Raw genomic sequence first — 23,823 nt, forward strand, 5'->3', positions numbered from 1 at the left:
GTGTGGATATGAGTCTGGTGTTTCTATGAGGACGTTTTTTTTCTCCAATGGGGCAGGATAAAAACAATGGCTCTGGACGCAATTGGTTAGACCCTACATCCAACTACCAACTAACAGTCTCCCATATTTGAATACTGGGCCCTGATTGGTCACCCCAGAGACTTCAGGAGCAGGAAATGGATTCACAACGGAGCGGTGCCAGAGCCGAATCGCAGAGTGCAATTTTTTTTTGGGCACTGGCAGATTGGTCTGGTCCCAGGCTATTTGAGTACTATCCCTATTGTGGGACGTACAATTGTAAACAATAGGCGATCTACGTGTTGGAGGCTTGTAGATCGGCTATAATATTGTTTTCTCACTCAACAGCAAACAAACAGGGTATCTGCACATTTCTAAAATTACAATTTAATAACCTTTTTTAATACCAAATTGGCCAAATTGTCAAATATTATGTAACAAGGAGGCAAACATTGCGAAAATAGCCGATTTACGAGCTTGTACTTCGGCTATTTTCACGATATTTATCTGTGGAACCGAGTCAAACTAAGTGTAAATGCCTACAATTCCAGGATACGCATCATCAAGTCAAAGTTGCTCAGTCAAATTTGTACTCGAGTTAAAGCAGGGGTCTTCAACGTTTTCAGGTCAAGGACCCCCTAGCTGAGAGAGAGATGAAGCAGGGACCCCCCACTACATATTGTATAAAACTGTGTTTTAGATTGAGCTTTTTTTGTTTACTTGGTCTGCCCTTTTTTCCCTCTACTCCTATAACTCTTTGCTAACAATAGCAGATCTACAAGCTCACAACGTGAGCTTGTAGATCGGCTATTTTTGGCTAAAGCTCTCCTCAGAAAAAAAGGGATGCTAGGGTTCAAAATAATCATACCACAGATAGATTTGGCGTAACCCCTGTAGTAACTCTGAGGACCCCCTAGGGGGTCCCGGACCCCCTAGTTGAAGACCCCTGAGTTAAAGTACTGCAGTTGCTTGCGTTTTAAAAAGAATATACTGCCAACATTCTCAGTTTTCTGTGTGTGTGTCCCAAGGGACCTGCTGCGGTCCTAGATGAAGGGTCTGGACGGAGAGGATCCCAGGACGGCAGGACCAACAAGGTGGAACGCATCTGCACAGTGTTTGAACATCAAGACACTTTGAAACTTGTATAGTGATTTTTGAAAAAAAAGATACGTCATGGTCAGTCCTGGGACAGTATGTCAACCCAACATCCCAACAAGAAGAAAGATTTTTTTTTGTTTTACACATTTAGACTGGGAAAGAATCTGTGTCATTTTTAGATTGCTTTGAGCTATTCAAAAATAGCAGATCTACAAGCTCATAGCGCGGCACCGAGTGCCGCGCTATGAGCTTGTAGATCTGCATTTTATTTTGCAAATATTTGAATATTTCTATTTTTTTAACTAAATTTTTTTTACTCAAATCTTTGCTTCTGAGATGGGGGTCCGCGGCCAAATACATATAATTTTGGGGGTCCTTGACATGAAAGAGTTTGAGAACCACTGACATAGAAACATACAAGACATTTGTAGAATCCCTAGAAGCTTAAGATGCCACACAGATGCGTTCCCGGTCTGAAAGGGTTAAAAAGACCAAGTTTACATAACACCAACCAAAAGTCGGCACTGCTGGGGGATGATGTGAACTTTCTTTTTCTTTTCATCTTTTTGTGCTGACGGACAGATGGACAGACGGACGGATGGCGGGCCGGACGGAGTCACAGATGACACCCAGACACATCCAGAGGCAGACACAGCTGTTGCTGCAGGATGTGGCGATATGTGTGATAACGTTGTCGTTGGCCGCACGACACTGCGTAATAACGATAGAGCGGTCAAAGGCTCGCCTTGAGAAAGCCCAGAGAGTTCACTGCTCACACAATGCGTTGCGATGCGACGCATTGTGTGAGCAGTGAACTTGTAGATCGGCTTGTGTGAGTAGTGAACTTGTAGATCGGCTATTTTCAAACGGCCAAAATGTATATAGGGCTGAAGTGATTAATGTTTGTTTTGTAATAATAATCAAAATCTATAAAGTAACTAAAGTTTTCAAATAATTGTAGTGGAGTAAAAGTATAACATTTGCCCCTGAGATGTCGTGGAGTAGAAGTAAAAGTACTGAAAATTGGAAATACTCCATTAAAGCAAAAAATACCTCAAAATTATACTTAAGTACAGTGCTTGAGTAAATGTACCTAGTTACTTTACACCACTGGTACCTATAAAAAAAGATATAGATGTGTCTGTAACTCGTTACGTGATGCTATATAGCGATACCGCAGTGTGAACTATTGACGGGTATATATACTACCGGGGGGTCTAATGCACACGTTAGCCCACCCACTCAATATCACCTGCAGCCGTCCACACGTCTGACATCTGGATATATAGTGCCAGCAGCCGTTTGGAAAAGAGAGCAATTATTATACTGTAGGCTGGAGATTGTGTTTAATGGATTTTTTTTAGACGATGAAGGTATTGCCTCATGGGGCCATTTTGCACTCAGAGTTAATTAACAGAGAGCACTGTGCTGTCTGCCAGGGCACTCACACAGACTCTCATGTGACTCAGACACTCAGGGCTTTTACACTAAGTTTTTCAGCTCCAGATCCAAAGGAGAAATTCTGTGTCTTTTTCCCGGGACCCTAACTCACAAAAAAAAAAAAAAAAAACTCACAAAAAATACATTTTGATTAAGCCGCTTAAAGCGGCACCATCTAACTTTTAATTTTATTTCATGTAATTTTGTCCAATCTGTATGGTAGAGTATGTTAGTCTAACTATAATCTCTCAAGAACAGATTCTGCTCTGCGTTGGAATCTGTCGTGAAGGTTCGTCATAACGTGTACACACTGGGCTACAACTGGGCGTGCCTTCAGATCAGGAAGCAGGCCGCGCTTTACCCAATCAAATGTAGTGGGTGGGATTTACGTGTCCGCCGATCATTCCCCACTCGAAACCAACCGAAACTAATTTAACAATAGCGTCCGCGGAGCAGACAAAACCACGAAAAGATATTCACATTTTAACTTGCTCTTTTATCATAGAAACAAGTGGGCTTATAACCAAAACGATCCATGTTCTCTGGGAGAAGTGGTGTTAGTGTTCCGTGTAGACATATTATTAGTGGGAATGAAAACATAGTCGCACCACCGGAAGTGAAACGCTGAAGGCAGACCAAAACCCTGGTTTCCTTGCGCACGGGTGCTACGTCGTCATTGTCCCAGAGCCAAGTGAGATAGTGCAAACAGCAGAGGGTGCTGTTTTTCCTTCTCATTTGGTTCTGGGTTCCCAGATTGGTCTAACTATGACTAAGGAAACCTCTGTCTTTCTGTCTGTCTGTCTGTCTGTCTGTCTGTCTGACTGGGTTTCTCTCCTCGGTGCGTTAAACAATTGATTTGACCTTATACACATGATCCAATGATCATTACCAGACAACGTGCAACGTATTTTTCACCTTTTCCCAAATTCAAGCCGTTTAATAGCGTCTTTCCAAAAAACTCTGTTTAACTCTACGGCCAGAGTTTTCGCCGTTACTGCGCATGCACGGCCACGAGGTCCCACTCCCCAGAGTATGTTAGCCGTTGGTGACCAGAACATACCATCATTCCGGGATCAGACCGGGATCATTCAAAAGACCAGCGGTGTAAAGTAACTAAGTACATTTACTCAAGTACTGTCCTTAAGTGCAATTTTTAGGTATTTTTTACTTTACTGGAGTATTTCCAATTGTCTGTACTTTTACTTCTGCACCACAACATCTCAGAGGCAAATATTGTACTTTTACTCCACTACAATTATTTGAGAACTGTTACTTTGTAGATTTGGATTATTATTACAAAACATAGATTACTCACTTCAGCCCCACACGCACGCACGCACGCACGCACGCACGCACGCACGCACGCACGCACGCACGCACGCACGCACGCACGCACGCACGCACGCACGCACGCACGCACGCACGCACGCACACACACACACACACACACACACACACACACACACACACACACACACACACACACACACACACACACACACACACACACACACACACACACACACACACACACACACACACACACACACACACACACACACACACAGTTATTATAATTAAAAACTTGACCAGTAGAACTTTAATAGAATAGATTTGCACATTATTTGAACATCCTGACATCACTGAAACGCTGCGGTCACACAGTTTAACATGAATCTGTTCAGGAGGCAGCAAAGAGTCACAAAATATAATTATAAAGATAAATGTAGGAGCAAATGAATTAAGTGTCAACGCACACACATACACAACACACACACATACACACACACAAACACGCACGCACAGGCACACACACACACACACACCACACATTCCTCAGGGAATTATGTGCAACTCATTTATGGGGCCTCATAATTTATTATAAATGTAACACCTGAGGGATCGTTTAAATTCTATCGTCACTGTCAGATGGAGACCTTGTATGTCCAAAACCAATACTTTTCAGGAAATGGAAAGGGAAAAAAACAGTGGTGGAAGAAGTACTCACATATTTTACTTTAAATAAAAGTATCAATACTGCAATGTAGAAAGTTACAAGTACCGTAAAAGTCCGGAATTCAAAATTGACTTGAGTAAAAGTACAAAAGGAATTGGTATCGAAATGTCGTTAAAGTTCCAAGAGTAAAAGTACTCGTTATGCAGAATGTCCCGTTTCACAAGTTATCAAATGTCTAAAATGTATAAAAATCCTTTGAAAATAGCTGATCTACAAGCTCACAAAGCGTCGCATCGCGACGCGTTTTGAGCTTGTAGATCCGCTATTTTCAAATAGCCAACATTTAAACAGGGCTTAAGTGGTTAATGTATGTTTTGCAATAATACTCTAAATCTAAAAAGTAACTGTAATTTAAGTTTTCAAATAATTGTAGTTGAGTAAAAGTACAATATTTGCCTCTGAGATATAGTGGAGTAGAAGTAAAAGTATAGAAAAATGGAAATACTCCAGTAGGGCGCGCCCCCACCAAGAGTTGGCTGGCCGCTGATTGCAGAATCTGCCAATGCATTGTCAATGCAAATGCGTGGATTCTTGGAAAAAATCCGCAAGACCAGGAATCCACGCATTTGCATTGACAATGCATTGGCAGATTCTGCAATCAGCGGCCAGCCAACTCTTGGTGGGGGCGCGCCCGTAAAGTGAAAAAAATCCTCATATTGTATTTGAGTAATTAGTTACTTAGTTTACACCAATGGAAAAAAAGAAGCTGTGATCCGATGTATCCAATGTAGTTATTATTATTTAGTTACAAGATCTTGTTAATACACAGAAGGACTTATTTAAAATTAAAAAAAAGCAATCTTGTAGATTGGCTATTTTTTGCGTGATACTTATCTATGATGAAGTAGGATATTAATGGGAAAAAAAAGATAATAATTGAAATGGAGATTTCCATAATTGTTTCTGCCCGACAGCAGCGATATTGCATGGTTGTGGTTTATTTTAGGTCAGATAACACACCGGCGTGTTGATACCTTCATTTGGTTGCAGGCAAGATTCATATAAGTTTTGATAAAGTAGTTTTTAAGAAATAAAATACAAACTAAAAGGCTGGTACAAAAAGTTATGTTTCGGATTTAATCCATTTAGACCTGGAAAGAATCTGTGTCATTTTAAGTTTCTTTGGACTATTTAAAAATAGCAGATCTACAAGCTCATAGATCAAGCTTGTAGATCTGCTTTTTTTTATTTTTATCGTGAAAGTTTGTGCAAATCTTTTGAATACATATAATGTTTTAAAGCGAAAATCTTTGCCTCTGGGGTATTCTACAAATGTCTTCTAAATCAGTTTGCTGAAAAACGTATGTTTCTATATCAGTGGTTCTCAAACTTTTTTATGTCAAGGACCCTCAAAAATGTATTTGGACGCAGACCCCCCCCCCCATTTCAAAATATTTTGTAATAGGGACCCCCTGCAGAAGCAATGATTTGAGTGAAAAACGTTTCCCTTCAAAAATATATATATTCAAATATTTGCACACATTTTCATGATTTAAAAAAAATATCAGCTCTACAAGCTCATAGCACGGCACTCGGTGCCACGCTATGAGCTTGTAGATCTGCTATTTTGGAATAGCCAAAGTATAAAATAATGGTTTAAGTGGTTACACAGATGTGTTTTAATGGGTTAAATTGGTTGCGGGCAAGGTTCATATAAGTTTTGACAAACTGTTTTAAGAAATAAAACACCAACTAAAAGGCTAAGGTACAAAAAGTGATGTTTGGGATTTAAATTGACTGGGCTTGGTTTTGCCCTCGCTGTGGCTGCGATGCTTCTTTACTGCAGACACAGAAAGGTGAATATTTGATGTCAGCGCAGGACAAGCTGAGGCAGAATAAACCATTAAGACCGGGTACGCATCTGTGTCATTTAAAGATTTATTTGGCTATTAAAAAATAGCAGATCTACAAGCTCGTAGCGCGGCACTCGTGCCGCGCTACGAGCTTGTAGATCTGCTATTTTTCAAAAGTCGTGAAAATGTGTGCAAAACTTTGAATATATATTTATATTTTTTAAAGTGAACATTTGTAACTCAAATCTTTGCTTCTGGTGGGGGTCCCTGTCCCTGGAACAAAATATTTTGAGATGGGGGTCCACGACCAAAAACATTCTGTGGTGGTCCTTGACATGAAAAAAGTTTGAGAACCACTGATATTAACATAGGTTTTAAAAATAAACTGTTAGGATTTAGAAGACATTTGTAGAATCCCCCAGAAGCAAAGATTTGAGTTAAAAAATTTCGCTTAAAAAAATATATACATATTCAAAGATTTGCAAATTTTCACGATTTTTCAAAAATAACAGATCGACAAGCTCATAGCGTGGCACTCGGTGCCGCGCTATGAGCTTGTATATCTGCTATTTTTGAATAGCCCAAATAAATCTTAAAATGACACACAGATGCGTTCCCGGATTGAATGGCATAAACGAGCCACATTTTTATCAGTCTCTTCCCAGGTATACAGCCCGAGGCCGCCCGCTCGTTGGCATTCAGGAAGGATCAGGCGTCCGTCCACATTTACACGAGATTGAGACTGTCGCTGGGCGCTGGTGGAATTAACCTTGTGCGTTCCCAAAAAAAACGTTTCATTTTCAGGACATGGGACTATAGTGTGTTCTCATGGATCCAAAAGTAGTTCTATAGTCACTAATCTCTCAATCTGTCAGCTGGAAAAATGACGAGCACCCATCACAAATTCATCACAAAAAAATTAAAAACGCTGACATCTACACTTCATGGAGTGCTTTTTTTTTTAACCAAATTAACCGAATTAACCGCATTAAAGTAACAAAAAAAACAACAAAAAATGCACGCACCAAGCAGCGTATGCGTTGCGCACCCAGTAGCACGGACATAAATCGGCGCCCCTGTTACTTAGTCGGAACATAGTCTTGCGTGGCCAGACTGTTGCCTCCCACAAATTTCAAATGTTTCCGGTCATACAGTCTGGGACTCGGAAGCTCTGATCATGATTAAAATATAAACCAGATGTGAAGCCTCCTCCCCACTTCCGTTTTCGTCTTTACAGTTGCTCAAATTTATCCTAATATAAATCAAAATCATCTAAAGCATATAATAATATCTTGCTGCTTAGCAGATTTGGAAATAAAATAATAAAATGTAAGATTTGTTTTTAAATATATTTTTGTGAACAGAAGTGCCAGCTTCCTCTCTCGGATTTGGGGAGTTGTAGTTCCAGACTCTATGTAGCATTCAGAGATTGTGGAATAGTTGTCTGGCTACGTGAGGCTAGTAGGAATAAACACAGAAGCAAAAATGGTAAATAGTGCATTTATATAGCGCTTTTATCCAAAGCGCTTTACTGTACATAGATTGTGCATTACATTCACCCATTCACACACACATTCATACACCGATGGTGGAGGAAGCCATGCAAGGCACCAACCTGCTCATCAGGAGCAATTAGGGGTTCAGCGTCTTGCTCAAGGACACTTGAGACACTAACTCTGGGGGAGCCCCCCAGCCCGGGATCGAACTGGGAACCTTGCGGTTTCCAGTTCACTCTACCCGGCCACTCTACCCCTGAAAAGGGAAGGAGCCAAACCAAGTTACTGTTTCTACCCTATTTTCAACAGAATGGGTACCCAGATTGTTAAAGGGATAGTTCACCCCCAAAATGACTTTTTTTCTATCGATTAGTCACCCCATGGAGACTTGAATTCATGGATATTTTTTTTGTTTTTGGTGCATTCCTAAGCCAATAATTTGATGACCGGCAGCGGTGCCTATACCGGCCCACCCCGCCCACAGCAGGTCTACATATGTCATGCAAGGGAGCCATTTAAAAAAAGCCATTTCAGCTGGTCTTTGACAATAGGATAACTGCAGGATGACATTACCTCGTCTGTGGGCGTGGTCAGTGGTGGAGGGGCGGGGTCTCGCAACCAAACCAGGTTGTAGACGATGGACAGGAAGTGACAACAGCAGTAGCAAATGAACGCCGACAGTAAACCAGTGTGTTCCTCCAGATAACCTCCTGCAAAATATACAGTATAAATATAACAATAAATATAACCCCCTGCAAATATACATACAGTATGAATATATCACTTTAAAATAAATAAAACCCCCTGCAAAAACAGTATAAATATATAACAAAAATACACACTACATACATTTACATCAGTGATTCACAACCAAGTAATTGGCAACACACTTAGATAATATAATAATAATAACCTGATCATTATTATATTATATATATATATATATATATTATATTATATATATTGTTATTATATTAGGACTTGGTGACTAGAAACTAAAGTTTTCAAATAATTGTAGTGGAGTAAAAGTATATTTATATTTATATATACTATATATATAATATTTGCCTCTGAGGTGTAGTGGAGTAGAAGTAAAAGTATAGACAATTGGAAATACTCCAGTGAAGTAAAAGTACCTCAAAATTGTACTTAAGTACAGTACTTCAGTAAATGTACTTAGTTACTATACAGCACTGGAAATGATAGGTAAAAAAGATGTACAGTATTTATTGTTGGTGTAACACACGCCTCCTAAGAATGGGCCTATCTATGTGATTTAGAGGTGTAGTTGCATTTCGTTTCCACCGGAGGGCGCACTACACAAGTCCCTGCAATTTGAGGTGTAGCGGTAGAATTACATCCTGGTACTTCCAGATTGTTTTTTAAGAAAGGTATCTGGACCATAGAGGTATAATATAACTAGAGGGCGGATTGCCCCGCCCCCAGCTATCATTTCAATGAATGTGCTCAGTGGCGTTTTGAAGCACCCGGAAACCTGCCGGTAGTAGAATTATTGGTTCGATTTTGACCCCCGTAGAGTTATGAGCATGCGCACTAGTGTCCTTTTTGCGTTCTACGGCAGCCCGTGTGTCAAGGATTGAACGCGAGATATTTATTAAATACACTCGAGATGCATATTTATATATTTATATGTAAATGCATATGTATGTATGTATAATATGTTTACATATTTATATGTATAAATATAAATATCTGTCAGTATGTTTTGCGCGTCCATGTATTTCTCCCCGCCTGCAGTTCCAGCTTTGGCCACTGGGGTGGCAGCTTCAATGTTTCTCAGCAACTCTGGGGGCTTGATCTGGACTCAAATAGTAAGCAAAGTGTAACTGGACATGCTAGCAAAAGGCTTGAAGCTAACCCATAGGCCTGGTGAAATACAAGCTAGTTTACTCACCAGGGTTGTATAATAGGCCTACTTGACTGAATTATTTCTCCTTCAGGATCACAGTTGGGCTCTAATAAGAAAAGTGCTTATTAGCTATCATATGTTATTGATATAATCAACAGTGAATTGTTATTTTGAGGTGTAATCATACCAAGAGTTGTCACAGCAGATTCTCAGACCTCTTTAGCAAGAAATGGTTTCTGAGGAAGTACCAGGATGTAATTCTACCTCTACACCTCAAATTGCAGGGACTTGTGTAGTGCGCCCTCCGGTGGAAACGAAATGCAACTACACCTCTAAATCACATAGATAGGCCCACTCTTAGGAGCCCTGTGGTTCAACTTACACCTTGTTTTGTTTTGTCATGTAAACACAGGGCAACGTTATACTATGTTGGTTCCACTGATCCAAGCCGGAATCAATGGAACAACCTATTGATTGATCATTAAAATAAACATGCTCTGAACATGCACGCCGCCTGCCCATCTGACCACTTTTAAAACACGGGGTCAGATGGATGGGTGGGCCGCGAACACTCAAGTGGAACGTGATCGTCCACAAAAGGTTGAGAAGAACCATTGATTTAGATTTTTTAAAAACCCATTAAGACCGGGAAAGCATTTGTGTCACTTGAAATTTTAGCCATGTTTCATACTTTGGGCTATTCAAAAATAGCAGATCTACAAGCTCATAGCGCGGCACTCTGTGCCGCGCTATGAGCTTGTAGATCTGCTATTTTCGAAAAATATTTAACATCTTTAAATATATATTTTTTTTTTTTAGAGAAAAAAAATACATTTCTTAACTCAAGTATTTGCTTCTGGGGGGTCTCTGGAACACCATATTTTGAGATGGGGGTCCACGGCCAAATACATATCATTTTGGGGGTCCTTGACATGAAAAGGTTTTGAGCACCACTGATATTAAAGCAACACAAGTTGTTCAGGACACTGTCAGGATTTAGAAGACATTCAGTAGAATGGGCCTCAGGTCTTAATGGGTTAATTAAATATCATCCTGACAGCCAGGACCGTGTGAACTATAATGAAATCAACCAACGGGAGCTTGTATTAAATAATAAGGCCAGCAACCCAATTGTAGAAAGTAAATTAAATGTGATTGTTAAATGATTAATCAGCGTTATGGTTTTATGACTATACAGCAGGGATATGATGAATAATGAATAGTGTGTGAGGTTTATAGGATTAAATATATATATATATATATATATATCTATGTGTCCAGGTCACTGGTCAAAGGAGAAATTACTGCACAGACTTTAACTACTTAAACACCAGCATCCGTGGTGTGGGGAAAGCTTTCACAGAAAAAATTGCCGATTGACAAGCTCACAAACACGTTGCGTTGCAAGGAGTTGTGAGCTTGTCGATCGGCTATTTTCAGCAAAAGCTGGCCTTGCCCACAATAACAGAAAACAAAAAAGACGCGGGAACGCGTCTGTGTCATTTTAGATTTATTTGGCTATTAAAAAATAGCAGATATACAAGCCCATAGCACGGCTCTGAGTGCCACAAAAAAAAAATCCCCCCCAAAAGATGACAAATATTTTCAAACTTTAAAAAAAATATTGATCTACAAGCTCAACACATTGCATCGCAATGCATTGATCTTGTAGATCGGTCATTGTTTTTTCTAATCGGCATGTACGACAAAGTATAATAGGGCTTAAGTGGTTAAGTAATGAAATATAAAGTCATTTTACCCAGCAGGTAGCCGACAGTGCCGCCCACATACACCATGGCCTCAGCAATGGCCATGCGCAGTGTTCTGTTGACTCCTCCTTTACTGGCTGTGAGGTCTGCTATGTAGCTGAATGAACTGAGAGAGAGACACAGGCTGCAGTTACATGGACAGTTTTATTCGGAATGAATACACTTCTATTCGGAATGAATGAATGGATGAATTCATTCAGAATAGAAATGCTCATGTAAACACCTCAATTGGAATAGAATATTCCATTCCAGTCTGACCCGAATGAATTTTCATTCGGGTTAGGAGGGGTGGTATAGACCGTTTGAATCGGTATATACCAATCGGAATTTACCATGTAAACACCTTATTCCGAACGCTCCTCTCTGTTTGGAATACATGCATTCCTTTGCGCATGTCCGTGCTTAGTAGTGCTGTCAGAAGTGTCCAAAAATGACCTATCAAATCTCTAATTCGGCCCACGGTTGGTGCTGAGAAGCGCTCACTCCTGCGGGATAAAATTAATGATTCTATTCTATAGCGTCATTTAATAAGCCTGTCATGGTTAAGCCCAGACTTGTCCAGGAGAACGGACGCTCCGAGGATTTCTGGCCGGCTACACTTATATGGATCTTTTTCTAAACGGGTATTTTAGTCCTCAGTTTTTAAAAAGAATCCCTGGCCACATGACAAAGATTTTTTTTTTTTAATCCCTGTCCACATGTAAACGCAGAAACGCATTGATCAGCTGCAAGCTTCAATTTTAAATCAGATTTTACATTTATTTTATATATGAGGGGCCAAATACATATACATTTTTAATCACATGTTAAGGCCCAATAATGCAATAGCTGCATTATTTTAATAAAAACAAAAATAAATGAAAACATTATTAGGGCGCAGCTGCAGCGAAAACATTTGAGTTTTACTTCATCAATTCATTCCATGGGCAGCTGGAACGGGCGTCCCAAAACACCCCGCCCCACGCACCTTTTGAGCGGGCCATCCACGGCCGCTCCATGGTCGCTGGATTTTCACCCGGGGCGATTGTGTTTTAGGACGACAGACCCCGCATTCAACCTGTGTGCGCTACTCGGCGCAGAAAGAGGGGTTAATGAGTTACAGCATGTTTCAAAGCCTTTTCATAATAATACAAGAAAAACGACATTCGGCATAATGAGTAGCCTATACTTTCTACTTTAAGTGTATTTTGATGCCAATACTTTTGTACTTTTGCCATAAATGAGCGTGCCTTGTTTCATAGACTGTAAGTGTTGCTCTCTCTCTCTCTCTCTCTCCATTTATTATTATAATGACCATGAGCGGTCGGGTGTTTATGTAGGCCTATTATTATTTATTATTATAATGACCATGTGCGAATGCGCGATGACGTCATCGTACCTACATGAGAAATAGTACATGACAAATAGTATAGGCTAGCCTAAGTTTTACCGTGTCTGGTACCAATACAAAAAAAGAAACTGGTCTGAACTTAGATCTGCTACTTTTGCATTAAAACGGTGATAACAAAGGAACACAGGCTTGCACCGCATACAACGCTGCCTGGCCAGGAGTCGGTGCGTTGCTTCCCGGCCTGCCTACGACCGACAGACCTCCGCCGCGGAGGCACAAGGGGGCTATTGCCTCCTCCCCATGGCCACCAGGGGAAGCTCTGCTCTGGGTAGTGGCCCCTGGTCCATGCCCGTGCGTAGGCGGGAACCACTTTGCGCATGTCAAAAGTTATATTCCGAATGAATGCTTTGGTCATGTAAACGAGGAATACTTTTATTCAGGTCCCATGTAAACAGGTGAGTGGAACAGATTCCTCTATTCGGAATGAGTTCATTCTGAATGAATACATGATGTCCATGTAACTGCAGCCACAGAGACAGAGAGAGAGAGAGAGAGAGAGAGAGAGAGAGAGACGGTGTTGATTTCGTCGACTAAAACTATGACGAAAAAAAATCGTCGACTACCTTTTTTGGCTGACAAAAACTAAATCAAAACTAAATAAAAACTAAGCTATGATGACTAAAACTAGACTAAATATATTGACAATATTTTCAACAAATAAAAAATAGACTAAAATGTTAGTGGGCCACAAGTCAAAATGTTTTTTTTATATATTATTTACTATAATTGATGGATCTAAGAAACTATCAATTTTATGTATGATCTTGGTATCTGCCATCATATCATATTTTAGTGTCATCTTTGGTCTAACTCAGTCATGTTCAATTTGCTTCTCAATCCTTGAAGTTGAACCCTATTTTCTCTCTCTATGCAAGGTCACTGCCGGCTTCATCTCTGCCACTAAACTTTGTGATTGTCCAGCTGGCCTCGTGGAATGTAATAACACTATCAGATAGTAGGTTAATCTCAGATGGTTTTCTGGACTTTCAGGAGTTTTGATGTCACCATGAACTTGAGTTGATTAAAGCATGAAGGAAATTGGTTGCCAAGGAAACAAACCAAAGATGACCACATCATCATCTTCTTCATCATCTCGACCAATGGAGTCCACATGCGCCCGGGAACTCATTTGTGTCTCACCCATGATATCATTGTTTATGTTGCTATGGGTTACCAACCAGATAAGGGAGCCATTATAACTCCCTTGCATTGAATGTTTAGGAGGAGAGAGACACTTAGACTATATAGCATCAATCTGGTACCATAACCGCTGTCCGCTCTCTGGAGAGAGACAGAGAGACGGGGAGAGAGTCAATTTTATTTATAAAGCATATTTAAAAACAACCAAAGGCCGACCAAAGTGCTGCACAGCATGAACATTATAATAACACACAAAACCTCACATTTAAAACACAAAAAGGCATCAAATACAGAACATACATATCCAAACAGGGAGACAAACAGCTGAGGTTAAAAAACGTGCGAGTGTTTGCCATTTGTTACTATTTTGACAAACATTTTCAAATAGTTCAAATAGCCGATCTACAAGCTCACAACGTTTCGATGCAGATCGGCTAGTTGAACTATTTAAAAATGTTTTTAAAAGTAGAAAAAAAAGGCTAATAAGTTTAGGGATAAGGGGTAAGGCAGCGCCCAAGATAGGGCCCACAGAGAGTGAGAGAGAGAGAGACACAGAGAGAGAGAGAGACACAGAGAGAGTGACACAGACACAGAGAGAGAGAGAGAGAGAGAGAGAGGGAGAGAGAGAGAGAGAGTATTTCATTGGTATTTTCAATAACATTGATAAATGGTCTGTTTCCACAGTGACAGGGAAGGCCAATCCAAAGCCTCTCTGTGTGTGTGTGTGTGTGTGTGTGTGTGTGTGTGTGTGTGTGTGTGTGTGTGTGTGTGTGTGTGTGTGTGTGTGTGTGTGTGTGTGTGTGTGTGTGTGTGTGTGTGTGTGTGTGTGTGTGTGTGTGTGTGTGTGTGTGTGTGTGTGTGTGTGTGTCTGACCTAGGCCACATTTGGAGACAAATATTGGACATGAAAGCGTCTTATTGGGGTCGGCGGGTCAAGTCGGGACACATGGGGGGATCCACTGATTAGATTATAGTGTAGTTTCATCATGTTGGGGTTAGTCCCCCGAGACACAGCATCTCCTCCACAATGTTCCAATGATACAGAGCAGTGGCTCTCTAACTTTCTCATGTCAAACACACATAAAAGGTTCTCTAACTTTCTCATGTCAAACACACATAAAAGGTTCTCTAACTTTTTCATGTCAAACACACATAAAAGGTTCTCTAACTTTCTCATGTCGAACACACATAAAAGGTTCTCTAACTTTCTCATGTCAAACACACATAAAAGGTTCTCTAACTTTCTCATGTCAAACACACATAAAAGGTTCTCTAACTTTCTCATGTCAAAGACCACTGGTGTGCGAAGCATTCTCGTGCAGTGTGTGTGTGTGTGTGTGTGTGTGTGTGTGTGTGTGTGTGTGTGTGTGTGTGTGTGTGTGTGTGTGTGTGTGTGTGTGTGTGTGTGTGTGTGTGTGTGTGTGTGTGTGTGTGTGTGTGTGCGTTCTACCTCAGAAACAAACAGGTTGAGCCTCCAGAGAGTCCCACCAGCCCAGCAGACATCAGACACCACAGCGCCCCCATCTGCTGGACGAGGGACATTGCGATCATCAGCCCCCCGCTGGCCAGGGAGAGCACTGCGGGCAGCAGAAGCACCACCCGACGCCGACCTGGTTTCACACCTGTCACACAACACAGCGCAATAACCTTAATAATAACCTTAATAATAATAATACAATGTATTTGTATAGCACCTTTCATGACATGAAATGCAGCTCAAAGTGCTTTACAGAGCAAGAAGACAATTACAGAAAAAGTACAACTAGGTTAACAATGGAGCAAAAAAAAAAGCAAAAGCATAAAACAACATTAAAATAAAAGCAAAAAAGGCAGTGAATCAGGCAATACAGTGAGGACATGGATAACAACACAGAGATTTAGAAATCAACTAAAAGCAAGAGTGAAGAAGTAGGTCTTGAGCTGTGCTTTACAGCATATCCACAAAGGCTGCCTGTCTTTAGGTGTAATGGGAGTTTATTCCACGCCGTCGGCCCGTAGAGGAATTCGATTCAGAATCAATAATCCTAGTAACCGTTGTACCCGTCTGTCTGTGTCCCTTTGTGGCCTTATATGGAGATATCTGTATCTGTCAGTCTTTGTCCCTTTTTTGCCCATATATGGAGATGTCATCGGTATATGCCCATATACTTGTATGTCCCTATGTGGACATATTAGTTGGATGGGCGGTTCTGGACAACTGGACATCTGAACTCCCTCGAGCCCTTGCCACTGCCGAGTCGGTCGGTCCCATATGCACATGACCATATATGGGCATAGAGGTCGGATCTGTGGCTCTGGACACCCGGATCTCTGTAACTGTCAGTCCTTGTCCCTTTTATACCCATATATGGAGATCGCTGATGTCATCAGTATATGCCCATATATGGGCAATGCCCCCTTTTGCCCATATATGGAGCTGACTGATTTGTTTGCGCCTGATGCCATGACGACACATTGAGGTTAGGCAGCACTCCATATTTGGGCGTGGCTATGGTTGGCTGAGTCATAGTGGCATGAGCGTGAGGATGTGGACCGCCCGCCCCCAGCCAATCATATCAGGGGGTGTGGCACGGTGTGCATTAAAACAGGAATGACCCTGACAACATATTAATAGTCCAGGTGTGTTAGATTCAGTGGTGGGAAAAGTACTCAAATGTTTTACTTAAGTAAAAGTATCAATACTGCAATGTAGAAGTACTCTGCCACAAGTAAAAGTCAGGAATTCAAAATGTACTTGAGTAAAAGTACCAAAGTATTGGTATCAAAATGTACTTAAAGTACCAAAAGTAAAAGTACTAAAATGTTTGAAAACAACGCGTCACAATGCGACGCGTTGTGAGCTTGTAGATCTGTTATTTTCAAATAGCCTACTGTAGGTATAAAACTGGGCTAAAGTGGTTAATGTATGTTGAAAACTGAGACTGAAGACTGAGCAGGTCAGTCTTCAAGTGCTGACCTGCTCAAGGTGCCTACATTCTGCTTCTACGGACCGGCAGCATGGAATAAACTACCAATACACCTAAAGACAGATTTTTTGGTTGATTTTTATGTGTTGTTGTCCATGTCCTCACTGTATTGCCTGATTCACTGCCCTTTGCTATTATTTTAATGTTGTTTTATGCTTCTGCTTTTCTTTTCTGCTTTGTTAAATTAGTTGAAACTGTAATTGCTTTATCGCTCTGTAAAGCACTTTGAGCTGCATGTCATGTCATGAAAGGTGCTATACAATTAAAGTTTATTATTATTATCATTTTATAATGTAATCATTTATATCTGCAAAGTAACTAGTAACTAAAGTTTTCAAATAATTGTAGTGGAGTAAAAGTACAATATTTGCCTCTGAGATGTAGTGGAGTAGAAGTAAAAGTATTGGAAATTGTAACCTCCAAATTGTACTTAGGTACAGTACTAATTAGTTACTTTCCACCACTGGTGGTGGTGACTGAGAACTTTTAAGGTACGTACCAGCAGCGGTGTGCCGGCTCTGCTGCCGGTCAGACCAGGAGCCCAGCAGCAAGGCAGGAGGAACAGAGATGACCGACAGCACGGCGGTGTAGAGGAGAACCACCATGGAGGAGGAGGTCTGCACCTCCTTCTGCTCCTCTGGGTGTCTGAGGAGGTCTGAGCACACCTCACTGGAGCCTCCATACAGCCTGGCACACTCCTAGAGAGAGAGAGAGCGAGAGCGAGAGCGAGAGCGAGAGCGAGAGAGAGAGAGAGAGAGAGAGAGAGAGAGAGAGAGACCTTTTTTTACTTTTACAAAAACCTTTATTTAACAACTATATAAATTAAACCTCAAACCAGGTCAATACCTTACCTAAAAAGGATATTAAATATTAATTCTTCATCTACCACAGAACAAATTGCATCATTATAACACCATATTCTCATGAACTCATCAATATTGCTCATCTCTTAATCAACCCATAGTCTGGCTTTTATAAGTGAAAAGAAAACAGGAACTACATCCTGTCCTACCCTGTCCTCCACTTTATTCTTTCTACTACAGTAGATGGACATTTTGGCTTCTCCTAAAATCAAATTCAATAATTGCCATTTGACACAGTCAGATTTTCTGTAACCTGCTCCCAAAATAAAGGCAATTTTAGACCACTAAACAATTGAAACACATTTTCCAGTACATAAAAAATATCAAAGTATTTTGCATTCGTAAAAACAATGAGAAATTGTCTCTACTTCTTCACAAAAAGGGCATTTACTTGGGACTGTGGGATTGATCATAGAGATAAAATTGTTAACTGCAATGGCACATTAAATTGAACCGAGAGAGAGACAGACAGAGAGACAGAGAGAGAGAGAAAGAGAGAGAGAGAGAGACAGAGAGAGAGAGAGAGAGAGAGAGAGAGAGAGAGAGAGAGAGAGAGAGAGAGAAAGAGAGAGAGAGAGAGACAGAGAGACAGAGAGACAGAGAGAGAGAGACAGAGAGACAGAGAGACAGAGAGACAGAGAGACAGAGACAGAAAGAGATACAGAAAGAGAGACAGAGAGAGAGAGACACAGAGAGAGACTATTAAACGAGTTATAAAAAAGTTAGCTTTGCTATTTAAAGACTGTGTAATTGTTGAGATTAATGCAGTGGTTCTCAAACTTCTTTAATTTCAAGGACCCCCAGTTACTCTCAGAGTTGCAGACATGTAAGGGTCCATTTAGTTCATATCAATAATTTAGCCGGGGACCCCCTGGAACCCCCTCAAGGACCCCACTTTGAGAACCACCGGTCTAATATACTCTGCCACAGTGCCGTCTGAATGGATGCTCGAGAGTTATAGGCCAAAACGTGAATGGCCCTGTTACAGCACCACCATGGTTGAACATTCTGGGGCAGAGGTTCTTCCTTGGCCTACTGGGAGTGTGTGTGCAAAGTTTAACACCGATCGGTCCAGCAGTGCCTGAGATTAGCTGCTCACAGACGGACAAACAGGAAAAAACATAATGTCTGAATGGATGTTGTGTCTAATGTAGGTATAGTCTACTGTGTGAATGGATGTTGTGTCTAATGTATAGTCTACTGTCTAATGTATAGTCCACTGTCTAATGTATAGTCCACTGTCTAATGTATAGTCTACTGCTGTATCAATCTGGGAACCCATCGCCAACTGAAAATGAAAAACAGCGCCCTCTGCTGTTTGTTCTATGTCTGTTGGCTCTGGGCGGAGGAAAACGTAACGCCAGTGCACAAGGAAACCGGGGTTTAGGTCTGCCTTCAGCTTTCACTTCCGGTGGGTGCCACTATGTTTTCATTCCCACTAAGAATATTTCTACACGGAACACTAACACCACTTCTCCCAGAGAACATGGATCGTTTTGGTTATAAGCCCACTTGTTTCTATGATGAAAGAGTAAGTTAAAATGTGAATATCTTTCCGTGGTTTTGTCTGCTCCGCGGACGCTATTGTTAAATTAGTTTGGGTTTGTTTCGAGGGGGAAAGATCGACGGACATGTGAATCCCGCCCACTACATTTGATTGGGTAAAGCGCGGCCTGCTTCCTGATCTGAAGGCACGCCCACTTGTAGCCCAGTGTGTACATGTTATGACGAGCCTTCACGACAGATTCCAACGCAGTGCAGAATCTGTTCTTGAGAGATTACTGCTGTATAGTCCACTGTCTAATGTATAGTCTACTGTCTGAATGGATGTTGTGTCTAATGTATAGTCTACTGTCTAATGTATAGTCTACTGTCTGAACATGTAATGTTTCTGATTCACTGTGAGATGAACAACTAGCAGTAAAGTTACTGGCAAATTAGTCCACTGCTTTTTGCATCCCCGCAGGCGGCAAATGAATTATTGATTCAGACCGTTCAAATTGAGCTAGTTAGAGCCTTATTTGTTACATTCTATTGTCAAGTGATTTAAGCAAATTATTCCCGTATTCATGAACTTCTTTGTGAGTGAGAGAATAACAAAGATTATGCAGAACATTGGCAATGCTTTCCAGTTGCTTTGAAAATCTCACAGCACAGCGGGACCGAATGAAACATTTTAGACAGCTCTCTCGTTCACTAGTCAGTAAATTGAGTGATAAAATCCCTCTTAAGGCAAAGTAAAGTATAATTATTCAAACGTTATCCAAAATGGCAACCTTGCCCTGTAAACAATGACATAATTATTTCCAAGTCCCTGTGGGTTTGTGGGAGATATTTTGCGGTGTTCACTTGAAAAAACATTGCGAGCATTGTATTTAAAATGTCTTTGTGACAGTAGGCCTTGCAGAGCCTATGGCCCATAGGGGTCAGGAGCCTATCTCCTGTTTGTGTAGTGTGAGGCGGCTTGATGTGCAAGTACACCCCCTGGACATGACGCCTGCCGTTAGTGGTTCCCTGTAAATATAGATTTAGCACATCTTTCAATAGGTAGAGTCTTTGTGGTTCCTTATTGAAGTGTGTACCTATGTGACAGGTAGTCTGAGTGGTTCTGGAATCTTTCTGAAGTGATGTTCTGATGTTTTTTGTTCTTTCTATTTTCTTGTATCGTTTTCATTTTGATCTTGCCTCCTTTAAATGTTTTCTTGATCATGTTTTTGATCTTATTGTTTAATATTGTGTTATTTTTCTTTTGTTGATCTCTTTTTTTTTATGTAAAGCAGTTTGGGCTGCATTTGATGTCATGAAAGGTGCTATACAAATAAAGTTTATTCATATTATTATCATTATAGTATGTCGCAGGGACTTACCCCCTAATCCAACCCTTGATGCTGAGTGCCAAGCAGGGAGGCATTGAGTCCCATTTCTATAGTCTTTGGTATGAGCGAGCCAGGGGATTGATCCCCCGACCTCCCAATTTCAGGGCAGACGCTCTAACCACAAGGTCACTGAGCTGGTTTCGAGAGTGTACAAATGGAACCAAATGGACCCTTACGGGTCCATTTGGTTCCATTTGTACACTCTCAGAGTTATGAAGGGGGGGAGGGGGCTTTGAAATTAAAAAGCCTGAGAACCACACTGCTAAATAGTATACTGATCAACAGCTAACCGAAAGGTTTCTAGACTGACACAGGGAAATGTCAAAGCCATCATAACGGAGTGAGAAAAGATGATAAGGCAGGAGTCCAGTGGGCGTTGTACGCAGTGCAACAACGGTCAGCGGCCCAGTGGTCAGTAAAAGTAGCAATACCACAGTGTAGAAATACTCTGTTACAAGTAAAAGGTGTTCAACATTTTACTTGAGTAAAAGTACGAGAGTATTGGCATCAAATTGTACTTAAGCCCCCTTTCCAATGTAGCTAAAGCACCACACCAGACCGCATCAAAATATCTACCGTTTCCATTACACAAAAGTACCCCCTCTCAAATCCACAGGTATGAGTAGCAGACTCCGGTCATTGACACTCATTTGTAATGTAAACATAGGTGGAGGTCATTGCTTTTTGTCTAACAATGTAATGTAGGTGAGTGGCCAACTGTCCTGTATACAAATGCAAATCACCTGTGCACGTGTGGGTGAACCATTTGGTTTGGAATGAACCAAATGGATCCTTATAACTGTGATTATAATACAATATAAATTATAATGTATTACAACTATTCTAAGTATTATACACTATAATGGATTATAACTGATTATAATACAATATAAATTATTATAATGTATTACAACTACGATAATTATAACACTATAGATAGATTACAAGTGTGATCATAATACACTATAAAGTAGTATAATGTTTTACAACTATGATAATTATAATACACTATATTTGGATTATAACTGTGATTATAATACACTATACATTATTATAATGTTTTACAACTATGATAATTATAACACACTAGAATGGATTTTAACTGTGATTATAATAATCTATAAAGTATTATAATGTTTTACAACTATATCCTGTTCTAAATAAAAAGTTGGTGAGTGATCAGTCATTATGAAGTGTTTGGCCCCGTTTGGCCTAGCTCAGACCTACCCAGGACTGGGTACTTTTTAGGCACCAGTTTAGTACCACTTACACACCACTCTACCCACTTCATTGTAGTGGAAACCGAGGCACAAGTGGGCGGTGTGGTGTGGGGTAGGGTGAGGCCATACATATGGAAAGCCGCCTTTAGAATACCAAAAGTAAAAGTGCTAGGGTGTTTGAAAATAGCCGATCTACAAGCTCACAACGCGTCGCGATGCGACACGTAGTGAGCTTGTAGATAGGCTATAGCCTATGCAATAGCCTATGCACAAAATAGGGCTAAAGTGGTTCATGTATGTTTTATAATGTAATAATTTATATCTGCAAAGTAACTAAAGTTTTCAAATAATTGTAGTGGAGTAAAAGTACAATATTTGCCTCTGAGATGTAGTGGAGTAGAAGTATTGAAAATTGGAAATACTCCAGTAAAGTAAAAATGCCTAGAGAGAGAGAGACACACACACACACACACACACACACACACACACACACACACACACACACACACACACACACACACACACACACACACACACACACACACACACACACACACACACACACACACACACACACACACACACACACACACACACACACACACACACACACACAGTATAAACAATGCATAAACAAGGCCTATACTATACTGTAGCTAATGACCATGACTTTGTTTGTCCAAAGCAAACGTATTAGTTTCGCTGAACTAAACACGTCGTCTGTCTGGTGATTATGTTAAGTCTTTGTATGTGCGTGTGCATCTGTGCATGCATGCAGGCGAGCGAGGACACACAAGTGAGCGCATGTCATTAACATAATGCTCTCTCTCACGCACACATGCACACACACACACACACACACACACACGTATCCCCAATACACCACTGATATTAACCATGTTTAGCTTTCTTTGCACCGGTCAAACTTTGGGGCCAAAAGGCCATAATGATTTAATTAGGCTGATAATAGGGCTATAGGGAGATGTCTGCAATTTAAAGTAATACACATTTAGTAATTAGTAGTCTGATCATTTGTGTCCCAGGCTTAAAGAACCCTAACGATGACTGATGAATGAATGTCACACCTAAACACCACTCATTATGTAGTAAAGCCTGACCGATCTTTCGGTGAGACCGATTTTTCAGCCATTTTTTAGGACATCGACATCGGCAGTTTTGCCACCGTTTTATCCATCAAAACATCATTCATGTTTTTTCTTTTTAATCTGCTCTGAGGAAGGCTGCGGCCGAAACGCGTTAGCGTAATCGCAATAAAATGAGAAACTGAGCCACTGTCTTGCAGTATTTATTTTGGAGTGCCGCTTTTTCCACTTAGGTGGTTTTTGATCTGAGTTATACATAGCTGAGCACCCACTGCCTAAACCAGGGCTGGGCAACTTTGTAGATGGTGAGGGCCACAAAATTTCCACACTCACTCTGGGGGGCCGCATTGTTTATCCCCCCCCCCTGTTGGCAAAACGGTCCGGGGGCGGTGGGCCGGTTCGGACCAAAATGCCAGGGCTGAATTTTTGTAAATAAGGGATATTAACTATTATTATCTGTTATAACTTTGTTTTTATTTAGCATTTAGTAATGCTTCTATCAACTTACTACAGCTGTACTGCTAAACAAAACTTCACATTCCTGAGTATGCCTTTCAGAGTATTGGTAACCTTGGCTTAAAAATATACAAAAATGAACACTAGAATTATAGTTAATAAGGCTTCTATTAAAATAAACGAGAGCGTGCTCTACTGGTGGACTGTTGTAATTAAAATGGTTCATGTAAAGTTGCATGTTTGGAACAGCTGAAGGCAATAGTTCACCATTTCGGTTATGTTTACAGTAGATCACTTTTCTTCTTCTTT

General features: G+C 40.7%; 1 protein-coding gene across 1 annotated transcript in view; it reads right to left on the bottom strand.

Annotated features, from left to right (window-relative positions):
- The window catches only part of LOC308074630 (proton-coupled folate transporter), a gene marked incomplete at both ends in the record, with an annotated part of 89,348 nt that overhangs the window by 62,790 nt on the left and 2,735 nt on the right, over positions 1–23,823 (bottom strand). Inside the window, 4 exons of the mRNA XM_080414138.1 lie at positions 8,436–8,572; positions 11,492–11,607; positions 15,481–15,652; positions 17,496–17,694. Of these exons, the coding sequence (XP_080270264.1) occupies positions 8,436–8,572; positions 11,492–11,607; positions 15,481–15,652; positions 17,496–17,694 (624 nt within the window). The remainder of the gene's footprint in view (positions 1–8,435; positions 8,573–11,491; positions 11,608–15,480; positions 15,653–17,495; positions 17,695–23,823) is intronic.

Source organism: Gymnoscopelus braueri (assembly GCF_963280865.1).
Source record: "Gymnoscopelus braueri genome assembly, chromosome: 19".
Classification (NCBI taxonomy): domain Eukaryota; kingdom Metazoa; phylum Chordata; class Actinopteri; order Myctophiformes; family Myctophidae; genus Gymnoscopelus; species Gymnoscopelus braueri.